At 40.9% G+C, this 9,732-nt stretch overlaps 2 protein-coding genes across 2 annotated transcripts; one reads left to right on the plus strand and one right to left on the minus strand.

The window, feature by feature from the left end:
• Positions 1-830: 830 nt before the first annotated feature.
• LOC127780874 (uncharacterized) lies at positions 831-4,078 on the plus strand. Its single transcript, XM_052307850.1, has 3 exons — positions 831-1,064; positions 3,542-3,621; positions 3,700-4,078. The coding sequence occupies exons 1-3, from the start codon at positions 909-911 to the stop codon at positions 3,857-3,859; spliced, it is 396 nt and encodes a 131-aa protein (XP_052163810.1). The 5' UTR covers positions 831-908; the 3' UTR covers positions 3,860-4,078.
• A 606-nt stretch (positions 4,079-4,684) lies between these two features.
• LOC127779227 (uncharacterized) lies at positions 4,685-9,386 on the minus strand. The gene is made up of 7 exons (XM_052305966.1): positions 9,374-9,386; positions 9,099-9,212; positions 5,850-5,948; positions 5,711-5,781; positions 5,368-5,417; positions 5,203-5,286; positions 4,685-5,113 (listed from the first exon to the last, which is right to left on the minus strand). Exons 1-7 carry the CDS (start codon positions 9,384-9,386, stop codon positions 4,879-4,881), a joined length of 666 nt encoding a protein of 221 aa, XP_052161926.1. The 3' UTR covers positions 4,685-4,878.
• Positions 9,387-9,732: the final 346 nt, after the last annotated feature.

Here is a 9,732-nt window from a genome sequence, read left to right on the forward strand (position 1 = left end):
TTTAACGTGAACTAAACACAGCCTAAAAGGCTCTTAGCCTAAGCCAATTATTGGCTATGCCACATACTCCCTTAATTATTGGCTATGCCACACTCCCTATGTCCCTAAATAGTTGACGCCGTTGATTTTTTTAAAATATGTTTAACCATTCGTCTTATTTAAAAAAATTAAGTAATAATTAATTATTTTCCTATCATTTGATTTATTGTTAAATATATTTTTATGTATACATATAATTTTATATATTTCACAAAAAAATGAATAAAACGAACGGTCAAACATTTGCTAAAAAGTTAACGGCGTCAAATATTTAGGATATACCCCTATGAACATCACGTCGCCTACCACTGAAAGCACAAAGCGCTAAATCCTAAAAAAATTGCTTCCATGTAGAGTCGAACCCAAGATCCAAGATCTAACGTACTACTGAGATTCTTGTAACCACTAGGCTAGTTTTGGTTTGCTTCCAATTTATACCCTTGCTATTACAAATTATATATATTATATAAATTTAGTAGTGACAAAACTTACCAAGGTTTAAACACTTTCTAAAAATAAAATATTAGTAGGGCAAGAATTGCTGGAAAACCAAACCAGCTCGTAATCAATTCATACATGGCAAGGGTTAAAACATCTTTTCTCCTTAAATTATTGGGGAAAAATAAATGAAAAACAAATGTAACGGAAGACAGAGTTGTATATAAACTCTGAAACATTTCGATCTCGGAGATCTAAAAATTACGAAATAATAATATTACATATAGTTAGATCGTGATAGATTCTGACGTGTATAAAGCCGTGCTAAAAAAAATCAATATAGCAGACTCCTCTCTCGGTCTCGGTGCTCCTCAAAAAAAAAAAAAAAAAGCAAACCCTAACGCCTGAGAACTGAGGAGCGAACCGGCGGGATGGCGGCGGCGGCGGCGGTGGCGGCGGCTGGGAGGGCAGTCCGGTACGGCGTGTTATCGAAAGCGCTGCCGACACGGCTGCACATCAACAGCGGCCGAGGTCTCGACATCTCCGAGGCTGAGGGCCCTCTCGATAGGTACATCCAGGTGTTGATGGTGCGTACTCCTCTCTACCGCAAACCCGCTACTTTGTATGCATACTTCGTTCTTTACATTCGATCCGGTTTACCTCAAGAGGAAGGGGATTAAAAAAAAATTCTGTTCCAAATTAAGTCTCTGAATAGTCAAGTCAAGGTTCCCGGCTACTCCTGATCTGGCTGGCTTTCAGTTGAGCAAATAGCCTCCTTTCTAATCACCTTAGCTTGTAATCAAATCTTATTCTACCTAGGGCAGCTGCTGCTTAATTTTCTGCTTTTGATCATCCTGTGTGATGAGTAACCAACCAAATGTTAACCAATTAAACTCACTGGAATCGATTGATTGTTCTTTAACTTCCTCAATTCACGTTCTTGTTCTCTTCGACTACGAAGAGTCGGATTTTTTTACTTTTAGCGAACCATTCGACTCCGCTTATTTGCCCTGGATGGCCCTTTAAGAGGGGATAATCTGTTTCGCCAAGATTAATGCAATGATTATAATGTTGTTTTTAGAAAGATTGAGAAATCTATTGAGCTAAAACTCTGCTAGCTTTGTTCGAGGGAATTGTGAAATACCATAGGTTCCCCAACATACTTGCAGGTTATTATTGTTCTTTCTATTTTCTTAGTTATACCCTGTGATTAGGCCTGGATTGAAATTTACTTCTGTTTTTTTTGGACCTTTTCCTTGAATTCTTTGGATTTTGGGTTTATAATTATCGTACTAATTTTATGCATTTACCAAGTAAAGTCTGGGATGGCTCTGTATAGAACTATAGATATGGTTAGCAATATATTAGAAAATAAAGGGGATTTGAAAGATGAGTTGACACCATGCAAGGGCCTATTGATAATTGAAATTTGAAAACTTAACTTGAGTCAACGAGTCGTGGCTTGCATGTGCAAGATAATGGGGTGCTCTTCATGTTAATGTCAAAATGTCACTATTCTAAGTAATTCTTGGGAGATATGTCATTTTAACATATCACATCTAGTTCTCTTTTAGTTCATTGAGCTCAGTCGAAAGAATTGACTTGGTAATTTTCAGTATTTATCCAAAGTTCCCAACATAAGGGTGGAAGTCCAAAATCCAAACCTGCCTTTTTAATGTATGATAGCTTTCTGAATTTATCAGGCGACAAGAAATCTCTGCTGAGTTGATACTCATCATAAACCAAATCGTATTATATCTTTTAGTGGATATGGAAGTTTGAATTAGCCGTGTCAATATGCAAACTCGACTGTTTCAGAAGCTAAGGATGTATTTGGTTCCTTGCATCAATATCATCTTGGCTCAGATCATGCAGTAGCCAGCAGTTTGGTTTCCTGCATAGGCCAATGAGCCTGTCTCTGTGCATGCAAAAAGTTAGCTGGAGCATGGCCTGGAGGGAATGAGTTTTAGTTTCATTACTTACCGGCTTGGTTTGCTTGAGTCAAGAAAAGCTTCCCATGAGCATTGTCCCCTCTAGATACCTTGAAAAATGTGCAGATGCATGAAACCAAAGTACTTCAGTCGGGGGATTGGGCAAACAAACTCAACTAGATAAACAGTTTCAACATGCGCGCTGGACCATTTGAACCAGGTTTAATGGGACCGGCCAGGCCACCCAGCACCCAGGCAACCAAATGCACCGTAAGTATACATGGTAGATTTTGTCAGGAAGGGTGCTTATCAGGGGGTCTGACTTTGTCTTGGCTGTGAAGTTCTTCTCTCATTGATTTGGTTGCAAACTTTTGCTAGCATATATGGACTGAGTTTTATACCTGCCTTACAAATTTAATCTTGACTGCTTGGGATCTGGTTTTATTACAACCCTCATTAATTTTATGCAAGACCATACTATGCATGACCAAGTATGGTCTTGAGTGTTGAAATGATTTGCAATGGATTAGAAAAATCTAGAGACTGAACAGGTGTGCTGTGATTGTGCAAGATCTATCGGAAACAACTGACATGATTGCAATGGGCATTCGGCCATTTGACAAAAAATTTCCAATAGAAAAGGGGCAATCTTTCACTTCTATGAAATCCATTTCTTCCCCTTAAGACTAGGGACTATAAAAAGGAACTTGAGTGGAAAGCTTTCAAATGTAACTATAGCTTCATTATAATTGTAAGATAATCACACCATAAATATACTAACTTCATTATAACTTTTATTTACTGTATATAACTTGTATGTGAGTATTAAAAAAATTCATGCAATTTCATACATATGATATATAGAGGTTACAATGTTGTTATATTGTGATTAAACTACAATTATACTATAGTTGTAATGTAGTTCAACTATACTACAGTTATGTTTGAAAGTTTTATACCAAAAATCATGTGACTGTTTTTTAGCAGTTCCCTAAGACTGGTATTTTTCTGAAGCACTATGGATAATATTAGTATATTACATCTGTTGCTTAACTGGGGTATCCATTATCATAAAACAAATCATTATACAGCTTGAGGTATAGAAGTTTTGTATTAACCATGTCAATTTGCAGAATGAAAGAAACCTTGGAAAAGTAAGGAGTATAGAGAAGATTTTGTCAAAAAGAGATATGGTGAGAGAAAGCTCTGAGAGGTACTTGGGATGCGTCATGTATTTTTCCTCACTAATGTACACTCTGCACTCACCCTAATCCCTTCGAATATACTGCAGCCTGATCCTTGAGCGCATGAAGAAGATTGGCACACACAATACGAAACATGCGTGGATGGTTGCTGGCGTCACTATTTCCGGGTACTTGTTTGGGGCCGCATTCGTTGCCCTTCTTACAGAGTCCCAACTGCCAAAGCGTGAAGAGGAGAAAGAGGCTTGAATTCTGCCAAGACAAGAAGCTTGGATTTGAAGAGTGAAAGAAGAGTTCAAGGGTTTAGAAGTAATGTAGTACCTTCCATCCATGCTTAAATTGTTGACTCAGACCTCCCTTCAACATTTAACTGAGACCCTTTTCCTTTTTTATATATTTCATGTAACTGCAAAGTATGCTGTGCCAATGCTTACCTTTTCGAATCCCTAATGGTAGAATTACTCTTAATATGGTTGTCTTGTTTTCTGGATGTGGTCATTAACAGTAGCAACAGGAAGCCCGGGTAAATCATGTCGTTCTGCAGAATTTGGTGCATATTGAGAGCCAACACAACAAATAGTCCCCCGTTCCCCCGTTCTATTTAACTTGTATTATCACGCACGTTTATGAGCTCTTAAATGGTACGATTTTCCAAAAGAAAACTGTTTACCAGCATCTACATCTCTTAGAGAACTTAAAATCAACTTATCAACTTTCCAATCTTTAATTTAGTCAGTCAAGGCTCTGTTTGAATCTCCTGAAGATAAAGATAAAGATGAAGATTAAATGCATTACGTAAAACAAGGTGGTAATAACTTATGATTAACTGAGTTTTAATTATTATAAACATGAAAAATAGATTAATCTGATATTTTAGAACAACTTTCATATAGAAAATTTTCGCATGAAACGTACCGTTCAGCAATTTGAAAAACGTGCCACGAAAATTCAAAACTTAATCTTCACTTTGTTGGGTTCTCGAACAGCACTTACACCCACAAAATAATAAAGTAAATTTCATCCATAATCCCATCATCCAACAGCGCTTTAAAACAAATTATGCCATAATTATTTGCGAGACAAACAATATTTAGATATTCCAATCATCAAACTTCCAAAATCACATTTCCTTCAGTCATCAAACCTCCTTTGGGTGTTCCTCTAGAAGTAACAGAAGTATCAAACAAACTAGATGCGCAGGTATCAAAAGTGCTCCTCCAGAAGTACCAAAGAGTAAGTACTACAAAATGGGGCTACAAAATCCGGAGTCACTCTCTTTTGCCCTGCTGAGGAGCCCTTCCCTGTGACTGCGAACCTCTCACTCGCTCTAGGACATCAATCTTACCGAACACTTTCTCATACGCAGCCACAAGCCGAAGAAAGAAGTATCCAACTGTGGGTATCAGAATGATAACGAGCATGGTGAACTTCCCCTTCTTGTCCTCAGGAAGGCGGTAGCCGATGTTGTCCAACACGCCAGCTATGCCCTTGGGTTTCTCAAGGCTACAATGCAAACAAAAAAAAAGGTTCAAACGTATAATGAAAACAAATACCACAGAAAAAAGAACAAGGTAAATACCAAAAAGCCATACCTTTTAATTATTGTGCTCATAGACTTGGTAAGCTTGGTTAACATTTCCACATTGCCCTCGCTCAAAGTAATCATGTGCTCAGCCCTAAGTAACAATACAAAGAACATTAGAGTTTAACAGCCTTTCATGAGAAAAAATAACTCTTAAACTTGACCTAATACTAACCAGGTCTGCATGGCTCTAGCAAAAATGCGCTTTTCCAAGTTTGACATCGGCTGCACAACATGAATAATATTCAGAACAATGGTAGGTGAATGGCCGAAGGTTTTCTATTTGCTGATTGCTACCATTCAACTATGTTTTATGTTAGTTTTGACATATATCTGAAAACAGCAGCCTGTATCCACACATTAGATACACAACAAAAAATCTTGGTGCTTAATAAGTACAGGGGATACTAACAATTGTATTCTTACAACTTTCAGTTTCATCTAGCTCTGTCTAGTCTACCATATTTTGGCCTTGAAGCCAAATTTATTTATTTATTTTCTAATAGAAGAGCCCATACCTTGTCTGACAACGGGATCCTCGGATATTTTGAGATTTCCCGCAGATCGGTTAGGAGCTTCTGGGTTTCCCCTGCAGGCAAGAAGACACTCAGGAGAGGGTAGTACCCAACACAACAGCACGTTGTTTCTATTACCTACCTTTGGAATCAGTGTTTTTGCCCTTGCCATTTGAATAACGGCGAGCAAGAATAGACCAAAAATTGTTGGTTTTCCTGCAAGCATTATCCAGCGCATATCCTGCAACAGAAACACAAACAGTTCAATAATCGTTTTGAAGCGCATATCATCAGGGGCGGATGTATTGTTGGGGCTGGAGCCCCACTTCCATCAGGGGCGGATGTACCCAACACAACAGACAACTCACTGTTATTTAACATACATCCTTTCAAATATATCTTACATCTAATATCTATAGCTCTGTCAAACATATTTTTTATTTTTATTGAATTCCGATGAGACCCCTTGGTGCCAAATTTAAAGCCCCATAGTTATTGATTGTTTTGTGCATTCTTATCCTTATATAAGTGGAAATTCAAACTTTTAAAACATGATTTTATGATTTTTTTTTCTCATCATAGTTTATTTTATAATGTCTTTTTATCACTAAACAACACGAATATATAAAAGGAGGCAATTTTGCATCTAACCCTATTTTGCACACCACCTACCAATTTGACCCTTTCTATGAACTTTGTTCGTTTGATCCTTGTTTTAATAATAACTAAAGATATAGTTTGGACTTATTATGTTAAGGTAATTTGACACTATTTTCTCAAATCTTTTAAATTAGTTTGACCTAAAGATTATTTTTTGTCAAAAATTTCGGTTTGACAGATGTTTGACAAATTTAATATAGACTAGAAAAAATGCCCGTGTGTTGCAACAGGTAAAGACGTTATTTCTATAATATATTAAGAGCTGAGCAATAAATTGAAATATTGTATCGCTATACATTATAATTGAAAAGGTTAATGAAAATTCTAATATTGGGATCGCTATATATTATAATTAAAAAGGTTAACAAAAATCTTTCTTGGGTTTTGAGCCGAAAGCCTTCCTTACTTTTCAGCCCAAGGCCAGTCCACTACCTCCCTTTATTTGGCCTGCTTGCTTCGACCCAGCCACGAGTGAAGCCGTTTTCAGCCCTAGGCCGGTCCGCTATCTCCCTCCGTTTGGCTTGCTTCCTTCGACCCATCAAATCCGGCCGAATCTTTCTCGATCACCCAAAAATGATTGAGGGTTTTTGATCCACTTACCTCTTTTCGTTTTACCCAAAATCAAAGCGTAAAACTCGAGATAAAAACAATGGGGGGAAGATCGTCGTCATCATCGGCAACAGTTAGATTAAATCCGCAAAATAAAGCCAGGAAAATCATGGAGAAAATGATGAGGAAGGAGTGGGAATCGATTTTTTTTCAATCAAATTGGAGTGAAAACGCACAATCGATATGGCACCGGCACAGCGCAAGGGTTCAACTCGGTAGACGTGCCGCAAATAGATTGGATAAAAAAACAGACGAGAAAAACCAAAAGCGCACGGGATAAAAAACAGGTGACAAAAAAACCAGAAGTGCTCGGGAGACATGCGGTGAACAAATCGGATTTAAAAAACCGGACAAAAAAACCGATAGCACGTGCATAGAAAAAACTCTTTCTCGTGAAAAAAAAGCAAACTGACTTTTTTTTTGTTTTTCACTGGCGAGACTTTTCTTTTCCTTTTTTACTGTAGTCGGACGATTTTTTTTCTTTTTTTACTGGTGACGACATAAGCTTTTTTTTTTCTTTGTTGAGTCGGAATTTTTTTTACCTTTTGAGTCGGACTTTTTTTTTTCTTTTTTACCTACTATATGGAAATTTCTTATTATTTTTAAGTGGAGATAGAGATATAGAGATTAAACCAAAACATAAAATTAAAACCGATTGAAACACGGATAACGTACCAAAGTACCGGCAAAACCATCTTTAATTTTTATAATAATAGAGATAGAGATTTGACAAAAGTGTGAGTAAACTATAACAAATTCTTTTGACAGCATCCACCAAAAAATGCATATATCGAATCAAAAAGCATACGTACATATATATTTTAGATCAAAAGGCTATCGCCCAGCTTTACTGAAAGGATAAGAAGTCTGTGTACAGAAATAAGGCTGGGGATTCCAGCTTACATATCAAGTACTTAGCCAACGACACCGGCAACAAAGCTGCTGACTCAGCACAAACATACCATACAAAAAGCAAAAGAACAGCTAAGGCCATTCACAGTGCAAGCACCCCCATATGAGTTACCATAGGATGATACATAGGATAAAAGAGGTTTGAAGGCACTCTCTTCACAGTGCAAGCACTACTAGTGGGACCCACAAATATCTTCACCAAATCCTCAACTGCTTCTCCTCCCTCCTCACTCATCACGCCACCAAATCCCCAAATCCGGCGTCGGCTCAACCCTCCTCCACCGCCCATTCCCCTGCCGCCTCCGCCCCCGCCGCTGGATGTCCCCTCCTCCCTTCGCCGGCTCCTCTTCTCCCTCCGCCGGCGTCGGCTGGCTCTCCTCTTCTCCAGGCCGAGCGGTGGCGTCGTCCTCTGGGCCAAGCGGCGGCGACGACGTCCTCCGGGCCGAGCGGCGGTGGCGCTATCCTCCGGACCGTGCGGCGGCGTTGTCCTCGAGGCTGAGCTGCGGCAGCGTCCTCGAAGAAGCGGCGGAGCGACCTGGCCAAGGCGGTGGAGCTCGGCATCAACGGGCTCGACTCGCGTGGCGGCGGAGCTCGGCGTCGACCTGTCCAAGGCGACGGCCGGGAGGAGGAGGAGGTGGGAGAGTAGATCTGGCCGGCGGCTCGTCCTCGGCGTTCTCTCCTTGGCGGCCGCGGAGCCCGCTCTCTCCTCGGCACGCTCGTCCTCGGCGTTCTTGGCGGCGGCTCAAGAACGGGCGGCGCGGTTGTCCTCGACGTTCTAGGCGGCGGCTCAAGAACGGGCGGCGCGGTCGACGGTGCCGCCTCGCCTCGCCATCGGCCGAGCGCGCACCGGCGAGCCTTTCCCCTCCCTCTCTGTCCGCCGCCCCACCCCTCTCCCTCCCCTATTCCATCCTGCCGCCGTCACCGCATCCATCCAGCCGCCGCCGCCATTTTTGTTTCATGGGAGCCGGCGCCACAGCGCAAGGGAGAGGGCACGGGGCGGTGAAGGCACGCTGCCCACAGTGTGCATGCCTCGCGATTTCAGCGTCGCCCTTGACGAAGTTTCGCGTCGCTATGTTTGGTCACGAGTTTCTCTGTTTGGTCCCGGGTCTTAGCGCCACGTCGACGAAAATCCTACATAGCACAACAAGGTTCCGCTCCACGTCCTTGCACTGTGAAGGGCCTAAGAGCTACCAAGGCTTTTACTAGTTACTGCCCTCTATCCGGCAGATCAGCTGCTTCTTCCTACTTCTTGGATGCTGGCATGCAGTGAGACCCTCAAAGCCTCCAGCTCTCTCCTCAGCTTCAATGGAACCAGGTTTTTCCACTGTAAGAAAAATGACAACGCTTTATAAGGCACATACGTACATATATATAGTACAAGCTTACCAAGTAAATTATAATGTTCGCATCTATTTTTATGTATCTTTAACGATGATACAACAGTGATATTAAACATACGTAATGGCCATGCTACTACTGTCTAACAGCATAACGTCATGTCAGCCTTCACACATAAGCACACGCATACATACGTCCAACAAGCAAGTACCAGCGAGCATTCTCCCAAAAGTTTTTCTTCTTAGAGGCGGGGTAATTGTCACGCCCAGAAATTCCCGAATAGAATTCCAAGCAGAATGTGTATTAAAATCCCCGTGCAGGACTGGCCGGGGTACACAAGCGACAAAGTTGACATACAGATCCACGTCTTACAAACATTATAAAAGTCTTACATAAATGCAGCGGAAAACTTAAAGGATAACTGGAGCTAAGCCTTGACTTGGACTGCAGCGGGAACACCACTCCACAGGCATCCTCGACGGCACGGACGAAGCCTACTCCTCGGA

This window comes from Oryza glaberrima, chromosome 7, assembly GCF_000147395.1.
Source record: "Oryza glaberrima chromosome 7, OglaRS2, whole genome shotgun sequence".
In the NCBI taxonomy this organism is placed as follows: Eukaryota; Viridiplantae; Streptophyta; class Magnoliopsida; order Poales; family Poaceae; genus Oryza; species Oryza glaberrima.

Bases quoted from the DNA above. Each gene is read 5' to 3' on its own strand.
- LOC127780874 (XM_052307850.1), top strand. From the start codon at position 909: ATGGCGGCGGCGGCGGCGGTGGCGGCGGCTGGGAGGGCAGTCCGGTAC. The intron at 1,065-3,541 runs GTGCGTACTCCT...GTCAATTTGCAG, and splicing joins GGTACATCCAGGTGTTGATG to AATGAAAGAAACCTTGGAAA. The intron at 3,622-3,699 runs GTACTTGGGATG...AATATACTGCAG, and splicing joins GTGAGAGAAAGCTCTGAGAG to CCTGATCCTTGAGCGCATGA.
- LOC127779227 (XM_052305966.1), bottom strand. The intron at 5,949-9,098 runs GTAACTAGTAAA...TTTCTGTTGCAG, and splicing joins GATCTGCCGGATAGAGGGCA to GATATGCGCTGGATAATGCT. The intron at 5,114-5,202 runs GTATGGCTTTTT...TTTGCATTGTAG, and splicing joins ATGAGCACAATAATTAAAAG to CCTTGAGAAACCCAAGGGCA.